Below are 21175 nucleotides of genomic sequence, written 5' to 3' on the forward strand. Positions count from 1 at the left end.
TTTCAGACCTAAAATAGCGTTATTTAGCTCTTTACTTGAGATCTTTTAATGTGTGTCCTCGTTCCTCTCATATTCGATTTGTTAAGGCACTTATATTCTTTGTTAATGGATCTTTTGATGGTTGTACACGCATTTATATGTCATAAAAACATGATATTTCATTCGTCATCTACCGTATTATTGCGGTTGCATGAAGTTCATTCGTTGTGCGGTTATTTGAAAGGTGGCCCGCGAATTTCGAAGTGTTATTAGTATTTATTATATTTTTACTGCGGGTGTGTTTGGGGGAGGAGGGGAGGAGGTGTAAGAGGTGGTTATTTATACAGTTCTTCTATAGTGGAAAATAGTATTTTACTGCAGAATGATGTATACTTATTTAGGGCACTTTTTTCCTTGGGACACTGATTTTTATATACAGTTATTCTCTTCTAATGTTGATTTTTTTGCTAGTTCTTGCTAGTTTTAGGAATTTTCAAGTCAGTTTCCAAGCTTTTTGTGTGATTATTACGCGCCATTAAGTGGTCCGCTAATGTTGAGTGTGAGGCATCGCTTCGCTTTTCAATGTAAATATTGTGTATATCAAATTCTAGAGTTCTTACATCGCTGAGCCACATGTATAGATTGGCTGCAATGTCAGATTAATTGTTTACAAGTGTGTGGGCCAAACATGCTAGAACTTCAGAACCAGATATGCAGAACGTTTAAGAATATTAAAAAGTAATTAAATCAGAAGAACAGAAACCGTTTTATTGTTTATGTGGTAATTAAAAAGCTACCAGCACAAAATAGCTTGTTGGCGTCGTGTATAACATATGTAAAAGTAAAGAACAATATGTTTTTCAAGCCAATATTCTAGTCCTAGCTATCGCCATAGCATACACATAAAATAATTCACGTCTCAGTCAGGTAACATGTGTCATTAAATATACAAGGTGATTCACCTGCAGCTATCAATATCGTTTTATGCAACCCGAGATGCTATATCTGGCCTTCATACATAAACTGCTAGATTTTTTATATTCTTTCGCTCGCTACGTGCAAACTATTAGTCTACAGAAAAAATGAGCCTTTTTGTAGGAAATTTAATGTAGTTAAATTTTGTAGCGGGACATGTTTTCACTGGAGGCCAGAGTTTTCTAGTAATTAAAGAAATACGTACAAAGTGACCTTCAAACGCACCTCCATCACAATATTCATCTACTCATCTCTCACTTTTTCTAGTATGTAGTACGTGACATTCCCTTCTACCAATGTACAAAAATTTCCGACTAAACGGACTATTCCCGACATTCGACCTGTTTTGGTCTCTATGGATTGGACTTTACGCCACCAGCATAATTGGCTATTTCCTTAACATGATTAATTTATTGTAAACGTTACGCTAAAACTAATTACGTTGACAATTCGTACCTTACAAGCACAGTAGTTTCGTAGTCAGAAACCCTGAAGAATACAACGATGTAATTGTTTATTTTATGCTGTTAAAATTCATAAAAATATTACGTAAAATTTACACAAACATCAATTTTACAATTTTTTAGTGGTCTACTAAGCAGCTGAAATAAGGAAGCCAGTCAATGAAGACCAAAAAAGGTCGAATGTGGGAAACTGTAAGTGCAGCGGTGGGAGGAAGTGCCACGAATAACATACTAGAAATACTGACCAGTGGGGTCTGAATGTGAGTGTGGGGGCGCGCCTGGAGCTCACTTTTGTATGTCTTTCCTCAATAACACCAACTGCTACCTCTAGAGGAAAGTATTGCAGTACAAAATTTCCTACTAAAGGGACCTGTTCATTTTTTCTGTAGGAGCGAAAGGGTGCGCGTAGTGAGCGGGCGAAATGGAATTTCTCACAGTTGGTTTACGGAGACCATGTATAACATTGCGAGTTGCATAAAACGACATCGGAAGGGGCAGCTCAGCGACCATGTATATGTAAACCAAGGGAAAAAAAACTGACGTTCAGTTATCACTTCTTTATATACGGTGTTCCAAAATCAATGACCTGATTTCAGAGCTTCCTTATCTCTTGATAAAAACATACTAAAACATGAGTTGAATTGCAAAATGCAAAATCTTAAAGCTTTAGCTATGCTGTTAATGGTCTATGTGTCCACCACAACAATACGAACAACATCTAGAAGATAGCTAAATTCGGCGTAAACCTTACACAATATATCTGCTTTTACGGAAGATATGGCGGCTGTTATTATATTCTTCAGTTCTTCTGCGTCACGAGGTAAAGGGGAGATGAACACACTTTCGTTCACATACCCACACAAGAAAAATTGCATGGGATCAAGTCTGGCTGTCTCGGAGGCCAAGAATGCGGTGCAATGTCTCGGGGTCCCGTGCGGCATATCCAGCGTTGAGTTATCTTCAAATTCTGCAGAATTAGCTCTTTCCACAACTTAAGGAGGAGTCAGATGACTTGATTTTCCAACAGGATGGAGCTCCACTACACTGGCACAACAACGAACTTCAGTTTGTCAATGATACTCTGCCTCAACGCTAGGTAGGGCGCACGGACCCTGAGACGTTGCCCTGCAATCTTGTCCTCCAAGCTCGCTAGATATGACCCTAGGCGGTTTTTCCTTGTGAGGATATTTGAAGGAAAGTGTGTTCATCTCCTCTTTATCTCCTAACACAGCAGAAGTGAAGAAAAGAATAATAGCAGCCGTTAACTTCTGTAAAAACCGATAGACCTCCATTGTGTAAAGTTTATGTCGAATTTTGCTATTGTCTAGCTGCTGTTCGTGCTGGTGGTGGTGGAGACATAGAGCATTTGTAATAGCATAGTTAAAACTTCAAGATTTTGTGAGTATATTGCAATTCGTCCAATGTATGTAGTATGTTTTCATCGATAAATATGGAGTTATGAAATCAGGTCATTATTTTAGAAAAATCCCATATATGTGAGAATAAATAACTTTAAACTGAAGTTTAAATATTGCCACGTCGTAATAACTTTCAGACTGAAAAATACAAAAATCCCACTGAATATAGCACAAAAAGTGCTGAAACATGTTTTGGTAAGCAAAAATTAAACTAAACAAACGGTGTCTTCCGTAAGACGAAATATCTCTTCTGTTTTTCTCAGCAAGGACGGAAAGAAAGAAAAAGTTATAATAAAAGATGATTATTGTTTGACTATTCGTAAACATGTATTTTTTGAGCTGTTCACTGTAGATGTTTTGCAATGTTTGGACGACACTTTTCTTACTCTTTCAGTTCTCAGTTTTGTGTCAAGAACATCCACTACAGATTTTACATTCGTCATTAATAAACTCTACTGTACATTATTTGTTACTGCATTCTGTAACTATATTTTGATTTCTTCATGAAAAAGATGCTCACTCATAACTCCACTTGCACCGTAGAACTACACAGTAGACAGTTCTCACAAGACAAGCAAATTTGGCGCTTAACTATAAACGAAAACGATCACTCGTAAGATGCAAGACTCATCAGTCAGGAATAAAACGCCAGTGGCGCTGCAGTACATCTACAGGCTGACAGTTATTGAACAATATGAAAAAAAACGTAATTTAGTTAAGAACTGCGGCGTGAACACACTTTATTCAGCATGTAAACGTCACTACAGATATTCGGATTTAGGTTATGACATGTTCGATATGCCTGCGATCATTGGCGATGATGTGGCGCAGGCGAATAGCGAAATTCTGCATGGCCCGCTGAAGTGTCGGAACATCGATGCTGCCGATGACCTCCTGAATGGCTGTTTTCAGCTGAGCAGTGGTTTTGCGGTTGTTACTGTACACCTTGTCTTTAATATAGCCCCACAAAAGGAGTCGTATGTGTTCAGTGCCGGAGAATATGGTGGCCAATCGAGGCCCCATGCCTGTGGCCTCTGGGTACCCCGGAGCGTGATCTCCAAAGTGCTCCTCCAGGACTCTCCTGCTTCGATAAGATCAAGTTCCATCTTGCATGAACCGCATCTTGTCGAAATCCGGGTCACTTTGGATAACTGGGATGAAATCTTCACATTACGTTCAGTAGTCACCGTGCCATCAAGGGATATCGCAGCGATTACTCCGTGACTGGACATTGCACACTATACAGTCAACTGTTGAGAGTGAAGGGACTTCTCGATCGCTAAATGCGGATTGTCAGTCCCCCAAATGCGCCAATTTTCCTTGTTGACGAAGCCACAAATGAAAGTGGGTTTATTCGCTCCCCAACCGTGCAGTTTGAACGACCTAACGCAAACCGTTCAGTAGTTGATTTCCTATAGTTCAATAATTGTCACCCAATACTTGTCCACGAGTAGTCGATTGAGACGAAAACGTCGCTCGTGTAAAAGGGGCTTAACACCGCCGCACGACCGGTGGCGCTCTCGCATGGTACCCACACGCAATCACACAAGACAATGGATAACATTGTCCCAGAAATAAATTAAAATAGATCGATTCCTCCAAACCGACCAATGATTTAGGGAGGTTTTCTTGGTGAGCAGGCAAATAATGGAACTGGAAAACCCATCCACTGCCAACTGGCATTCCGTCTGCCCCACTTACAGCCAGCTGGGATATTTGGCTCATAAGAACGAAGTTCTACAGGTTAGCTACCGCACTAAAATATCTCGGACTAACACTTAATCGCCGACTAAACGGAAGCTCCATCTACTATCCATTCAACAAAGTCCACACTAGATTAAAATTACAAAAACTGCTAACCCTTACACGAGACTCCACACGTATAGAGCTCTGATCCGGCCCATTCTGTGCTATGCAAATGTGGTGTGGACTTCTGCTTCTCACTTTTTTTTTACGCCCTACGGAGTCTCAAACGCTACGCACTTCGCCTAGCCTTTCGGTTTCCCTTACCCTCCTTCACCCACATTTGTCACTAACTTATAAAATTCTAGACCCCACTCCTCTATTTGAGCACCTCCGAATATCCTATGTTACCCGCAAACTCGACACTAACCACCCCCTAGTTCCCCCCCCCCCCCCCCCCCTCTCACTGAGCGCCTCCGCCACCACTTTCCACTTTTCCCCAACACTGCACTTCCACACCTTCCGCGACCTCTCCCAACGAAACTTTAATCTCCTTCCCTTACTCGCTAATGAAATCAGCCTTGATATATACCTGTCCTAACAGATGAACCCACCCCACCTCCTCCCTGTCAGGACTCGCTTCCTCACCACTCCTCTCCAGCCACATCCTAAACCCTCTTTTATGCGATCGACTTTCTTGTCTCAGTTGACTTCTCTAGACAAGTGTGTCTACTGCAGCGCCCCTGGCGTTTTGTTCCGGTGCTGAGTCTTGTCTGTTCTGAGCAGTCATTTGCATATACAGCACACGTTAGCATCAAAATTGCCGGTGTTGCGAGAGCTGTCTGCCGAGCAGTGTGGCACCTGAATGTTGAAAACGAGGTTATGAGAGACTATCCTTTTTACCGAAAAATCATAGTATGGAAATAAATGTAGGAACAAGCAAAGACAATAGTGTTTATTAGCGACCAAAGCAGAATTCACAGTGAAAGTTCTTGTCAAAGGTCTTGTGGTAAATTGTTCACACTCGTGAGAACTGAAAGAATAGGAAAAGTGTTATACCAACGTTTCAGAACATATAAACTTACCTGCTCGAGAAAATATATAGTAGCAAACACATCATACAATATGTAGAACGCAGTAAATAGCGCCTTTTTGCTTTATCCTTTGCATCTAGTTAAGTGACAAATAACAACGAAACTTATTTTTCTTGTCCAATAACCCTGATTTTCTCACTATTCAAATAATTTTCATTAAAACATTTATCTATTTACGTTCTTATATATACATAACGTAGATGTTTTCTCTGTAAAAGGTAAATACTTTTTGCTTTCAGATATGTCATCTCTCTTGTAGAAAACTAGTAGGGAAAAATACCAGGATCTTGTGTAATTTTTCAATGCGCTTGAAAACAAAGCACATAAAACAATAAAGATTAAGAAGACACGAAAGTACAAAATCCATTTCTATGTCAGGAGTGTGAGTTCAAGCAGAACAGGTTACAGCTTCCGATGTTAGCAGACGTCGCCATAACCCCTTGTCTCTGCGCATGAGCAGCGTGCACCATACTCGAAAATTTAGAACGCCTGAGTCGGCTCACTGACTTCATAGACAAACTCGTGTCGTGGTTGGTTGCCGAAATTTACACGCAGGCACGAAAGGCGCATCCATTTTGTGAGGCTCGGTCCGAAACATCGTCCCTCCTCCAAACATCCTCCCACACAACTGCCTACGCATTACTCCTACTGCTAAGTTCGCAGCCGCGTGGGGTAGCCTTGCGATCTAAGGCGCATTGTCACGGTCCGTGCGGCTCCCTATGTCGGATGTATGAGTCCTCCCTAGGGCAGGGGTGTGTGTGTTGACCTTAGCGTAAGTTAGTTCAAGTTAGATTAAGTAGTGTGTAGGCTTAGTGACCGATGGCCTCGCAGTTTGGTCCCATAAGACCTTACCAAATATTTCCAGTTTTGCTACGTTCGCACGATACCCCTCTCCTTAGCAGTCTACACCGACTCATCACTTCACTTTTCTGCGTCTCCGTCTTAACCAGTCAACAAAAATGCTTTCCCTTTCAAGTTATGCGACTGCCCAACTGTACATCCGTATTTTATACACTACTGGCCATTAAAATTGCTACACCACGAAGATGACGTGCTACAGACGCAAAATTTAACCGACAGGAAGAAGATGCTGTGATATGCAAATGATTAGGGCGACACCTACAACGTGCTGACATGAGGAAAGTTTCCAACCGATTTCTCATACACAAACGGCAGTTGACCAGCGTTGCCTGGTGAAACGTTGTGGCGATGCCTGCTCGTGTAAGGAGGAGAAATACGTACCATCACGTTTCCGACTTTGATAAAGGTCGGATTGTAGCCTATCGCGATTGCGGTTTATCGTATCGAGACATTGCGGCTCGCGTTGGTCGAGATTCAATGACTGTTAGCAGAATATGGAATCGGTGGGCTCAGGAGGGTCATACGGAACGCCGTGCTGGATCCCAACGGCCTCGTAGCACTAGCAGTCGAGATGACAGGCATCTTATCCGCATGGCTGTAACGGATCGAGCAGCCACGTCTCGATCCCTGAGTCAACAGATGGGGACGTTTGCAAGACAACCATCTTCACGAACAGTTCGACGACGTTTGCAGCAGCATGGACTATCAGCTCGGAGACCATGGCTGCGGTTATCCTTGACGCTGCATCACAGACAGGAGCGCCTGCGATGGTGTACTCAACGACGAACCTGGGTGCCGAATGGCAAAACTATATTTTTTCGAATGAATCCAGGCTCTGTTTACAGTATCATGATGGTCGCATCCGTGTTTGGCGACATCGCTGTGAACGCACGTTGGAAGCGTGTATTCGTCATCGTCATACTGGCGTATCACCCGGCGTGATGGAATGGGGTGCCATTGGTTCCACGTCTCGGTCACCTCTTGTTCTCATTGACTGCACTTTTAACATTGGACGTTACATTTCAGATATGTTACGACCAGTGTCTCTACCCTTCATTCTGTCCCTGCGGAACCATACATTTCAGCAGGATAATGCACGACCGCATGTCGCCGGTCCTGTACGGGCCTTTGTGGAAACGGAAAATGTTCGACTGCTGCCCTGGCCAGCACATTCTTCAGATATCTCACCAATTGGAAACGTCTGGTCAATGGTGGCCGAGCAACTGGCTCGTCACAGTACGCCAGTCACTACTCTTGATGAACTGTGGTATCGTCTTGAACCTGCATGGGCAGCTGTACCTGTACACGTCATCCAAGCTCTGTTTGACTCAATGCCCAGACGTATCAAGGCCGTTATTACGGTCAGAGGTGGTGGTTCTGGGTACTGATTTCTCAGGATCTATGCACCGAAATTGCGTGAAAATGTAATCACATGTTAGTTCTAGTATAATATATTTGCCCAATAAAATAAATAAATGTCGTGTGACTAGGGCCTCCCACCGGCCGCGGTGGTCTCGTGGTTCTAGGCGCGCAGTCCGGAACCGTGCGACTGCTACGGTCGCAGGTTCGAATCCTGCCTCGGGCAAGGATGTGTGTGATGTCCTTAGGTTAGTTAGGTTTAAGTAGTTCTAAGTTCTAGGGGACTAATGACCACAGCAGTTGAGTCCCATAGTGCTCAGAGCCATTTGAACCATTTTTGAACTAGGGCCTCCCGTCGGGCAGACCGTTCGCCAAGTCTTTCGATTTGACGCCACTTCCGCGACTTGCGCGTCGATGGGGATCAAATAATGAAGATTAGGACAACACAACACCCAGTCCCTGGGCAGAGAAAATCTCCGACACAGCCGGGAATCGAACCCGGGCTCTTGGGATGGACATACTGTCTCGCTGACCACTCAGCTACCGGGGGCGGATTTGTCCAACGAATACCCGTTTATCATCTGCATTTCTTCTTGTTGTAGTAATTTTAATGCCAGTAGTGTATTTTCTTTTAATTAATCAACAAATCAGCATTTTATATGTTGAGTTAAGCAACTGTCAATCTCTCTTTTGATTGTGCCAACATTCATTATGTAAACAGTCGTGTCCAATTTTATAATAACCTTAAAACTAAATTCAATAAAATATAAATATAATAACCTTAAAATTTTTACTCTCGTATGGCTTATGTCTCTGCTGACAGCTCCCCCCCCCCCCTTTCCCCGCCCTTAGGGGACGAGTTGGACGAGCTGACAATAAAAAGAAGAGAAGTTCTACAGCAACAGAACTCGAACCTCGGTTTCTCGAAAGTGCTTGACAAGTGCCTCGTACTACAGTGACATTTGTTACACGTACGTGTTGCACAGTCGCGCGAAAGACGAGCAAACGTTTGAGACGTCGAACGTGAGTGACTCACTTTGGGCAGCCGTCGGGCCCGGTGAGCTGCAGCTTCTGCGTGTCGGTCGCCCCGTAGTCTTCGCTGTCGTACGCCCAGCAGTCGCGCACGCGCACGTCGTAGCGGCGCTCGCTGTCCTTGATGTACACCAGCACCGTCAGCGGCTCCCCAATCTTGATTATCTCCCCGAGCGGAGACGTCTGCAAAACAATGTTCACTCAGCGGCGGGCTCTCACGCCTAATGCTACTCTATCATACCGTGACGGTTAATCTCTGTTCATTTTTAGAGTTCCTTGCCTCAGTCTGTGGAAATGGGACCCTTGTAGCATGGCTTTGTTGTCTGGCTGTCTTACTGTTAATAGCCCTTTTACCCGGGAACGGATAGACGCATCAATTTGAAATTTTTTTCACATACTGAGATCTTCGGTTCCTTGGCGCTGTAAAACATTTAAGCTTTTAAGTGAATGCAATCAAAAGATACGGCCATTTACGCCACATATTTTAATACTCTCAAATTCACTCATCGAAACCTGTGGGGTACTTCCCGTTGAACTAGAATCATAAAATTTGGAACGAAGCAAGGTTTCACAGTACAAGTAAAGGAAAAAATCCCATCACACGGAAAGATATTTTTTTCTCATTTTTCTTATCCATTGTTCGTTTGTTAAGACCGTTTTTCCATGGAACAGTTTGGCGCAGCAAGCTCAAATTTATCTCAAGTGATGAGGTCCGTGGTTCCTTGGCGTTGTAAAAATTGTAAGCTTCTAAGTCAATGTAATAAAAAGATACGGTCTTTTACTTCACATATTTTGATACTCGAAAACTCACTCATCAAAAGTTGTAGGATACTTCGCGATGACCTAGAATCAAGAAATTTGGTATGAAGCAAGGCTTCGGCACACGTGAAGGAAAAAACCCGAAAATTGTTAATTAAAATTATATCACACGAAAAATACTTTCTCTTCATTTTTTATGCGTCTGCCTGTCTGATCGTCTATTAAGACCAATTTTCTCTGAAACGGTTTGGCGTATGAAGTTCAGATTGATGTCACATACTAAGGTCTATTGTCCCTTGGCGGTATATAAAATTTAAGCTTCTAAGTCAATGCAATCAAAAGATTCGGCCATTTATGTCACATGCTTTGATATTCGCAGACTCATTCATCAAAAGCTATTTCCCGTTGACATAGAATCATGAAATTCGGAAAGAAGCAATGTTTCACAGTACAAGAAAAGTAAAAAATTTGAAACTTGTTGCTGACGCAACTATTTGGATCTGAAGATGATGCAGAGTGATCGCAACATCTAATCTAATTAAATATGTGCACCTGAGAATTACCTTCAGAATTTTAAGTATTTCTCTTTTGCATTCCCTGTACCAAAAGTTTATATTAGTTCCCTCGGTAAAAATGGTAATGCTAGTTTGTCAAAGAATTTTCTTCTTACTATTGGTACAGCCGTTATGTTGTAGAACACTCAGCAGTTGATACCGAGCTAAGCACCTGCAACATTAACTCGAATAACAATGAGAATTTGAAACGGTGCTAATTCCAGAGAGTAGCCAGCTGGAATGAATGTTCACTGTGCAGCGGAGTTTGCACTCATTTGAAACTTCTTGGCACGTTGAAGGTGTCTGACGGACCGTGCCTCGAATCTAGGATCTGTGTCTTTCGCGGTCATGTGCACTATGGCTGAGCTACCCAGGTATGACTTACAGCTTTGCATCCATCAGTTTTCAGAAGTATGTACGCATACGTTATGTATCTCTGGTCCCTCAGCTACTTCAATTACTCAAGATCTCGAGTGCACACAATTATTTGCCTGACAGTAAAGTGGGCTATGGACGCTGTCGCAGACACTGAAAATGTCTTCGTGAACCAGTCCGCATGTTCCGTTGCTGTAAGCCTCTCAGGAACCAATTCTGAGCTGCTGTAACTGAATGCAGCGTCCTCTGATTGGCAGCTATCCCACCTAACACACGTGCGGTGCTGGTTGCCAGCTACGCGGCGCTATGACATTTTCGCTTCCCACATCCTCCCCCCCCTTTCCTAATCTGTGCGTCTTGACATTATTGTAAATGTCATTTAGTTTAAATGTAGTAGTCTACTCAGAAACACATATGACAGTACTGTCAGTACTTTGACATGTGGTTCTGAGTAGGCAAAACGGGTTGCTGATGCAATTACTTAGATCTGAAGATCAACCAGAGTGATCGCAACATTTAATTTAATGAAAAATGTGCAGCTGAGACGTAGCAATAAATAATAATTACCTTAATTATCTTAATAGTTGGTGAATCTTTCAGGGCAATTATGTTGACTATAGTGATTTAAAATTATTCCCATCACTGTAGGAGAGACTGGAAACATCATCCAAACTTCACAGAGTTTATGCTGCGAAACTTGCGAGACTAGCACTGTAGAAAGGGTATTTCGAAGACATGGCTTAGCCACAGCCTGGGGAATGTTTCCAGCATGGATGAGGACATGAAGCACTGGCGGAAGTAAAACTTTGAGGAGGGGTCGTGAATCGTGCTTGAGTAACACTTTCCCGCGAAAGGCAAAGGTCTCGAGTTTGAATCCTGTACGGCAATAGTTTAATCTGCTAGGAAGTTTCGTATCAGCGCACACTCCAGTGCAGTGCGGAAATTTCATTCTGGAAACAATCCCCTAGGATGCGGTTGAGCCATGTCACCGCAATATCCTTTTTTCCTGTAGTGCCAGTCGCGCAAGTTTCGCAGGGGAATATCTGTGAAGTTTGGAAGGTAGGAGAGGTGTAAGTAAAGCGATGAGGACGGGTCGTGAGTCGTTCTTTGGTAGCTCAGTGATTGGTTTGCATGCACACTCCGCTGCAGAGTGATAAATCCATTCTACTGCGCATATGTCGCATATAAAAACAATGGTGTCAGGAAATTACATATTTGGGGGGGGGGGGTGAGGAAGTAAGACAATGTGACTCCATCGATTCCCCCCCCTCTCCCCGAGCACAACCCTGGATCCTCACCTGTTGTATTTGTTTAGTCTACAACAGGAAATTCCTCTTAAAGAAATAAATCCGTAACAGTATGGCTTTACGAGCTGTCAACTATTTTGCAAGGTAAGAATGATGATAATGACGCTTTGTGATGCTACACAATGAAGCCATGAGCTATTCAACGCACATTTCGTTAATCTGTCAGAGATGCCATATAAATAGCTTTTCAAATACGAGGATGCAAGTGGCGTCTTGAGACAGTGGAGTGAGAGGGTGGGGATGCAGGGTTGGACAGGGTAAGGTAAGCTACTCACGTTGGGGAAGTAGCCGCGGCGGATGTCCATCCAGCAGTCGACGGTGCCCGTGGTCACCGGCACGGAGACCACCTCGAGCATGTCGACGACGAACGGCCGGAAGAGCACCGTCTTCTCCTGCAGGCTCGCCGTGGCGCACGACACCTTGCGCGCGACGTCCCACGCCTCCTGCCAACACAGCCACGCGCACCCGTCACCATTTATAGCTGCCAACCCCTCCCCACGTCATCATAATGGTCACGACGATTGTTTTTAGGTGCCAAACTGCCGGTTCATCAGGACTCTTGCATAGAACAAAACAACAGTAAAACACAAGTCACAGGTTTTAAAATAGAATACTGACTTACATCAAGAGCTCGGACGGCAAGCCAGTGCTAAACAAAGAAGGGTAATCAGAAAGATGGGAAAATGTGTAGAAGGGCTATAAAAGGAAAATGAAATTGAAGACAGAAAGGATATAAAAATGAGACGTGATATTGCGAGAGGAATTTGAGAGAGCTGTGGAAGACCTAAGTCCAAAAAAGATCTCTGGAGTAGACGACATTCACTCAGAATTATTGATATCCATGCGAGAATACCACTGGTGACAAATTCCTCGGTATGATTGAAGCAAAGGACGGTTGAAAGAAAGTAAATATGTCTGGAACGCTTAGATAGGGACTGGGGGGCGTAATGGGACAGCGAAGCTTGCGACAGTTCTGGACACGAATCTCAGTGTTGTGCCGCTCCCTCTGCATTGTCGACCCGTACAGTAGGCTCTATTGTGTTTTAATAGCCAAAAGTTAAGTATTTTTCTTCTGTTATATCGCGTATTTTATTTAACTCAAAATATTGAATGTCTGTTTGTGATTTTCATGTAGCTGGTAGAGTTCGGAATAATGACTAATTTTAATGTACACTACTAGAAATGGAAAAAAGAACACATTGACACCGGTGTGTCAGACCCACCATACTTGCTCCGGACACTGCGAGATGGCTGTACAAGCAATGATCACACGCATGGCACAGCGGGCACACCAAGAACAGCGGTGTTGGCCGTCGAATGGCACAGCTGCGCAGCATTTGTGCACCGTCGCCGTCAGTTTCAGCCAGTTTGCCGTGGCATACGGAGCTCCATCGCAGTCTTTAACACTAGTAGCATGCCGCGACAGCGTGGACGTGAACCGTATGTGCATTTGACGGACTTTGAGAAAGGGCGTATAGTGGGCATGCGGGAGGCCGGGTGGACGTACCGCCGAATTGCTAACACGTGGGGCGTGAGGTCTCCACAGTACATCGATGTTGTCGTCAGCGGTCGGCGGAAGGTGCACGTGCCCGTCGACCTGGGACCGGACCGCAGCGACGCACGGATGCACGCCAAGACCGTAGGATCCTACGCAGTTCCGTAGGGGACCGCACCGCCACTTCCCAGCAAATTAGGGACACTGTTGCTCCTGGGGTATCGGCGAGGACCATTCGCAACCGTCTCCATGAAGCTGGGCTACGGTCCCGCACACCGTTAGGCCGTCTTCCGCTCACGACCCAACATCGTGCAGCCCGCCTCCAGTGGTGTCGCGACAGGCGTGAATGGAGGGACGAATGGAGACGTGTCGTCTTCAGCGATGAGAGTCGCTTCTGCCTTGGTGCCAATGATGGTCGTATGCGTGTTTGGGCCGTGCAGGAGAGCTCCACAATCAGGACTGCATACGACTGAGGCACACAGGGCCAACACCCTGCATCATGGTGTGGGGAGCGATCTCCTATACTGGCCGTACACCTCTGGTGATCGTCGAGGGGACACTGAATAGTGCACGGTACATCCAAAGACCGGCAAGGGAACTTGCTGTTCCAACAGGACAATGCACTTCCGCATGTATCCCGTGCCACCCAACGTGCTCTAGAAGGTGTAAGTCAACTACCCTTGCCAGCAAGATCTCCGGATCTGTCCCCCATTGAGCATGTTTGGGACTGGATAAAGCGTCGTCTCACGCGGTCTGCACGTCCAGCACGAACGCTGGTCCAACTGAGGCGCCAGGTGGAAATGGCATGGCAAGCCATTCCACAGGACTACATCCAGCATCTCTACGATCGTCTCCATGGGAGAATAGCAGCCTGCATTGCTGCGAAAGGTGGATATACACTGTACTAGTGCCGACATTGTGCATGCTCTGTTGCCTGTGTCTATGTGCCTGTGGTTCTGTCAGTGTGATCATGTGATGTATCTGACCCCAGGAATGTGTCAATAAAGTTTCCCCTTCCTGGGACAATGAATTCACGGTGTTCTTATTTCAATTTCCAGGAGTGTATTACTATTACCACCAGTACTATAAACTGTATTTTGCTAAAGGTGGGGCTGGGGATGGTTGAAACAATTTTTGTGGGTACGGTTGAAACAGTCAGTATATAATTTATTTATTTATTTATTGTAGATGCGTAGAGTTCGGGAGAGAAAGATATCCAGAGGACATATTGATTTGTCGAGGTATAAGGATGCATGTGAAGAAACTCACTACGAAAAGCAGCGGACATGCATGGAATAAACCACCGTTCTCTACTGAGATATTTTATGAAGCTAGATGCACCTGGTGAGAACAATGAAGGTATGAGATACACTCCTGGAAATTGAAATAAGAACACCATGAATTCATTGTCCCAGGAAGGGGAAACTTTATTGACACATTCCTGGGGTCAGATACATCACATGATCACACTGACAGAACCACAGGCACATAGACACAGGCAACAGAGCATGCACAATGTCGGCACTAGTACAGTGTATATCCACCTTTCGCAGCAATGCAGGCTGCTATTCTCCCATGGAGACGATCGTAGAGATGCTGGATGTAGTCCTGTGGAATGGCTTGCCATGCCATTTCCACCTGGCGCCTCAGTTGGACCAGCGTTCGTGCTGGACGTGCAGACCGCGTGAGACGACGCTTTATCCAGTCCCAAACATGCTCAATGGGGGACAGATCCGGAGATCTTGCTGGCAAGGGTAGTTGACTTACACCTTCTAGAGCACGTTGGGTGGCACGGGATACATGCGGAAGTGCATTGTCCTGTTGGAACAGCAAGTTCCCTTGCCGGTCTTTGGATGTACCGTGCACTATTCAGTGTCCCCTCGACGATCACCAGAGGTGTACGGCCAGTATAGGAGATCGCTCCCCACACCATGATGCCGGGTGTTGGCCCTGTGTGCCTCGGTCGTATGCAGTCCTGATTGTGGCGCTCACCTGCACGGCGCCAAACACGCATACGACCATCATTGGCACCAAGGCAGAAGCGACTCCATTGCTGAAGACGACACGTCTCCATTCGTCCCTCCATTCACGCCTGTCGCGACACCACTGGAGGCGGGCTGCACGATGTTGGGTCGTGAGCGGAAGACGGCCTAACGGTGTGCGGGACCGTAGCCCAGCTTCATGGAGACGGTTGCGAATGGTCCTCGCCGATACCCCAGGAGCAACAGTGTCCCTAATTTGCTGGGAAGTGGCGGTGCGGTCCCCTACGGCACTGCGTAGGATCCTACGGTCTTGGCGTGCATCCGTGCGTCGCTGCGGTCCGGTCCCAGGTCGACGGGCACGTGCACCTTCCGCCGGCCACTGGCGACAACATCGATGTACTGTGGAGACCTCACGCCCCACGTGTTGAGCAATTCGGCGGTACGTCCACCCGGCCTCCCGCATGCCCACTATACGCCCTCGCTCAAAGTCCGTCAACTGCACATACGGTTCACGTCCACGCTGTCGCGGCATGCTACCAGTGTTAAAGACTGCGATGGAGCTCCGTATGCCACGGCAAACTGGCTGACACTGACGGCGGCGGTGCACAAATGCGGCGCAGCTAGCGCCATTCGACGGCCAACACCGCGGTTCCTGGTGTGTCCGCTGTGCCGTGCGTGTGATCATTGCTTGTACAGCCCTCTCGCAGTGTCCGGAGCAAGTATGGTGGGTCAGACACACCGGTGTCAATGTGTTCTTTTTTCCATTTCCAGGAGTGTATAAAGCACACAACAGAGCTTTTAATGAAGAATAAGAGCAAGAATTATCAAAATATTTGATTCGATGTGCAGATATATGTTTTGGACTAACGAAGGCAGAGGTGCGAAAATTGGTTTACGAACTTACCATTAAGTATAATTTATCACGACCTCGAACTTGGGACGACAAAGAAATGGCTAGTGAGGAAAGGGTTTCGGATGTTTATGAGACGAAAAGCTGAACTGCCCGTGTTCTTAGGTGTTCTTAGTTTTGTTTGCCACAACTGTGACTCACAGTACTCACATTGATCCATAAGTCAAATGTTTAATTGGTTCAAGAACTATGCGTTTTTAATTTATTCTGTAGGCTATGTTTATTCGATTGAAGAAATGTTTTATTCTATTATTTAGAAATATCCTTATAAGTATTAAAATCATTAAGACTGATTAATATTGTCATATGGTGGCATAATTATGCATATAACTAGAATTAATGGTAAATGAAACATGTTGGAACACTATATTTTGTATTATTCGCATATGTTTCAACTGACTCCAATCAGTGTTTCAACCGCCCCTACTATGGGGACGATTGAACCAAAACGGATTTTTTTTCTAATTTTGAATCTTTGTAAAAATTGCACCCCAGGAACAAGTGTGGTACAGCCGTTTCGCTGCTCTTTAATTTGACGTGTCATCATCGTCGATTGGTTTATAAACAAATTCACATGGTTCAAATGGCTCTGAGCACTATAGGACTTAACTTCTGAGGTCATCAGTTGCCTAGAACTTAGAACTACTTAAACCTAACTAACCTAAGGACATCACACACATCCATGCCCGAGACAGGATTTGATCCTGCGACCGTAGCTGTAGCGCGGTTCCAGACTGTAGCGCCTAGAACCGCTCGGCCATCTAGACAGGTTTTTATAAACAACAATAGTATGAAGGGAGCCAAATCGTTTCACTCGTACCCAGTATACCATACACAACGTTAAATGTATAGGAGCGACTTTAAGTGGAATGAGTACATAAAACAAAGAGAAGGAAAATCAGACGCTAGACTGTGATTCACAGGAAGATTCTTAAGGAAGCGTAACTCATCGACAAAAGAAGTGGTTACTAAAACACTCTTTCGATCGATTCTTGAATATTGCTCATCATTCTGTGAACCTTACCAGGTAGAACTAATGAAAGAGGCAGAGAAGATCCAACGAAGAGCAGTGCGTTACGTCACACGTTCTGTATGTCGGCGCGAGAGCGTTACACAGATGCTCAACAAGCTAGAGTGGCAGACGCTGCAAGAGGGGCGTTGTGCATCACGGCGTGGTTTGCGATTGAAATTCCGAGAGAGTACGTTCCGGAAAGAGTCGGACAACATATTAATTCCTCCATGTACGTCTCCCGAAATGACTGCAGGAAGAAAATAAGAGAAATTAGAGCTGATGCAGAGGTTTACAGACAATCATTCCTTCCACACGCCGTTTCCGAATGGAACAGGGAAGGGGGTATCACATAGTGGTATCAGAAGTACCCTCTGCCACGCACTGTTAGATGATTCACGGAATACTGATGTTGATATAGAGAATAAGTCAAGAAAAAGGTAGCGTTATTTGGTGTGCAAAACTTATGAGAAAGCAAAGTGTCCTCGGATTACAAAAAGACTTAATAAATGTAATTCCAAAAAATGCAGTTGTTGACACGTGTGAGTATTACCGGACCATCCGTTTAACAAGTTATAGTTGCAAAATACTGACATGAGTTATTTACAGAATACGGGAAAAAAACTGGTGAAACCCAACCGTGGGGAAGAATGGTTTGGCTTAGGGAGAAATGCAGGAACGTGCGAGTCAGTATGACCCTAAGACTCATCTTAGAAGAAAGGAAATCCTACATTTCTAGCATCTGTATAAGGGCGATCAAAAATGTTTCCGTTTGAGGGCGTTGTGCGCCGTATATGCAACGTAGCACGACTTCGATGCAATTATACAAGCACGATATGTAGGCAAAAGGTTAGTGTAGCATTTATGTCTTTCCGATTTGTGTGCGGTAAACGAGGAAATGTGAACTATAACGACGTTTTTACCGAATGTATTCAAAAAGTACTAACGTGTTATTCTTTTCTTAGCTGCAGAAGGACAAGCACCGGTAGGCATCTGTCGGAGAATGAAGAACGTGTATGGGACAGCATGTCTGTCGAAAGCCACTGTTGTGGAATGGTGTGCTAAGGAGTGCTGCTGCTTCACGATAACGCAACTCCCCATATCGCAAACGTCGTGACAGTAGGAGTTGAGCCAACTAAAGTGGGAGACACTTGAGCACCCGCCTTGTAATACTGATCTCTCCCCATCAGATTACCAAGCCTTCGCTCGCTTAAAAAGAGGCTTTGAAGGGTCGACCATTCGTGTTGCACGAAGATGTGAAGCAAGCAGTTACGAACTTCTTCACGAAGCGGGACGTAGTGTTTTACCAAACTGGTATTTTCAACACGATGCGTCCGTGGGATGCTTGCCTCAGTGCACACGGCGATTTCGTCTGATTACCACACCGATTCTGGACAGCACGGCCTTCGTACAGAAACTTCTTGATCGCCTCTTGTAGATTTAGATAAAGCTTTTGACAATTTCGACTGAACTATAATGTTAGATATTCTGAAGCCAGCAGGATTAAAGAACAGATAACGAAACGTTATCTACAACTTGAACAGAAACCGGGATGTAGTTATGTCACTCGAAGGACAAGCAATAATTTACAAGGGAGTGAGACAGAATCGTTGCCAAGCCCCGATGGTATTAAACCTGTAGATTGAGCAGGCTGTAGACGAGACCAAAGAGATATTTGAAAAGGAAATTGAAATTCTGGGAAAAAATAAACACTTTGAGTATTGAGGGATGGAAAATAATCGAGCTCTGTTTTTGCTTTTCTAATATAATATTAATAGAACAAAGGCAGAATATGTTTGTTTTGCAACCTCAGATATGAAATTGTTCTACTTCTACATATACGTCTGCACTCCGCAAGCCAGATTATGATGTGGCGGTGGTACTTTGATTACCACTGTCATTTATCCCTTTCCTGTTCCAATCGCGAATGATTCGCGGGGACAGTGAATATTGAAAGCCTTGGTGTAAGCTCGAATCTCTCCGATATTACGTCCATACTCTTTTCTCGACATACAAGTTGATGAAATCAACACACGATGTTAATCACTTTAAAACTGTATTAGATATTAACAAATGTTTTTCAACATCGCGCGAAGTTTCTTTTTTATCTTCCAAGTGACGTAATTTTGACACAAAATTGATTTTGAAAGTCTGATAAAATGTAGACGTCACAGGAGAAAGCTCAGTGTGCGGCGTGGTTCATATAGACGACGCCCGATATCCCAGTGTAACGAAACTTTCACGGTATCGAGGGCAACCACCATCCCGACCAACTATTCATGCGTCATTTATGGAAGTAGGTTGTGTTCTCCATAAAGGGGGGACGGGTGGGCCATTTGTTTCAGACACTAATGTGGACATGGTACGGGAGTGATTAGCAAGGAGCCCGACAAAATCGATGCGTACGGCGGCCATAGCATTGGAAATGAGACGATCAACAGTGTGCGTCTTCCATAAGAAGTTACGGTTATATCCCTACAATGTGCAGCTGCGTCAGGTAATAAAGCCTACGGACAAACCTCAGCGCGAGCGGTTTTCAGTGGATACGTTAGGCAAGAACAACACAAACAACGACTTTTTCGAAAAGATTTGTTTCCCCAGTGAGGCAACGTTTCGCGTATCCGGCAAACCAATCGTCATAATGTTCATACATAGGACTCGCAGCATCCTCATGTTACACGGGAAATGAAAAGAGATAGTTCCATGGTCAGTGGCTGGTGCAGACTAATGCACAATTGTATCCTTGGTCTATTCTTTTTCAACGACTCTGCTGTTAATGCTGGTATTTACCTGGACGTGTTACAAGAGTTTGCTGTTGCACAACTGGGACGCCTGCAAACCAATGTCATATTCCAGCACGACGTGGCAGCAACCCACCGGTCCCTAAATCTCCGTCAATTTGTAGATGAAAAGTTTCCGGTTAGGTGGACTGGACGAGATGATTCAATTCGATGGCCGCTACTATCCTCTGATCTCACAACAATAGTCGTCTTCCTGTGGTTTTTTTAAAAGGATCTGGTGTACCGAACCAAGGTTAGAGACCTACAGGACTTTAAGGCACTCATTCGCAATGCATTTGTACATGTCGCCGTGGACATCTTGAATCGTATGTGGGGAGAAATGCAATTCCGACTAGACATTATCTGTGCCTCTGAGGGTGCACATATTGATGTGTATGAATGAGGAAATAAAGCATTATGAGGTATCTTATCACGTGTTGATAACCACTTGTTAATACCTAGCAGAGTTTTAAAGATATTAAAGTCTTCAGTTGTGAAGACAGTTTATGGAAACCCTGTATAATAACTGACTCTTCTAGGAACGAAAGCTCTCGGAATTTTAACAGGTAAACAAACCTCGATGCAAAACGCCTCTCTTTGGACTTCTGTCAATGGAATACGGAAGAATGTCGTTAAGGTGACAGAGACGCTTCTAAGCTTACGAAACGATCCTGTGACGAAACGCGCTGCACTTCTTCGGCCTTTCTTCATTTCCCCTATCAGTCCTATAGATACGGATCTCAGACTAAACGAGGAGCTTGTAAGCTACCTCCTTTCTCGGTGGATTACATTTCCTGAGTGTTCTTTCAACAAATCTCTGACTGTCATCTGCCTTACCTGCTATTAGTTTTATATGGCCGTTACAGTTTAAATCTCTACATACACACATTTTATGTGTTTGACTGCTTCCAGTGATTGCTCCACAATCCTGTTGTCATACAAAAATGGGCCTTCGTGCCTCGTTATTGAGGTATCTTACATCTGTTTATATTAAGAATCAATTTCCAATCCTTACACAAAACATAGACCCTCAGCAGGTTTGCCTACATTTCGCTACAATTTCCTACTGTCGCGACTACTCTGTGTACAACAGTATCATCTGCGAAAGCCTCATGGAAGTTCTCCAGTAGGTCATTTAT

At 44.5% G+C, this 21175-nt stretch overlaps 1 protein-coding gene across 2 annotated transcripts in view; it reads right to left on the reverse strand.

Moving 5' to 3' along the window:
• Positions 1-21175, reverse strand: part of LOC126282270 (mucin-2-like) — a 237250-nt gene that overhangs the window by 51310 nt on the left and 164765 nt on the right. For both annotated transcript variants that reach the window (XM_049981882.1, XM_049981881.1), the window contains exons 5-6: positions 12136-12303; positions 8870-9048 (exon numbers count right to left, since the gene is read on the reverse strand). In XM_049981882.1, coding sequence (XP_049837839.1) covers positions 8870-9048; positions 12136-12303 — 347 coding nt within the window. The remainder of the gene's footprint in view (positions 1-8869; positions 9049-12135; positions 12304-21175) is intronic.

The sequence above is a fragment of the Schistocerca gregaria genome, chromosome 7 (genome assembly GCF_023897955.1).
Source record: "Schistocerca gregaria isolate iqSchGreg1 chromosome 7, iqSchGreg1.2, whole genome shotgun sequence".
NCBI classification, from domain to species: domain Eukaryota; kingdom Metazoa; phylum Arthropoda; class Insecta; order Orthoptera; family Acrididae; genus Schistocerca; species Schistocerca gregaria.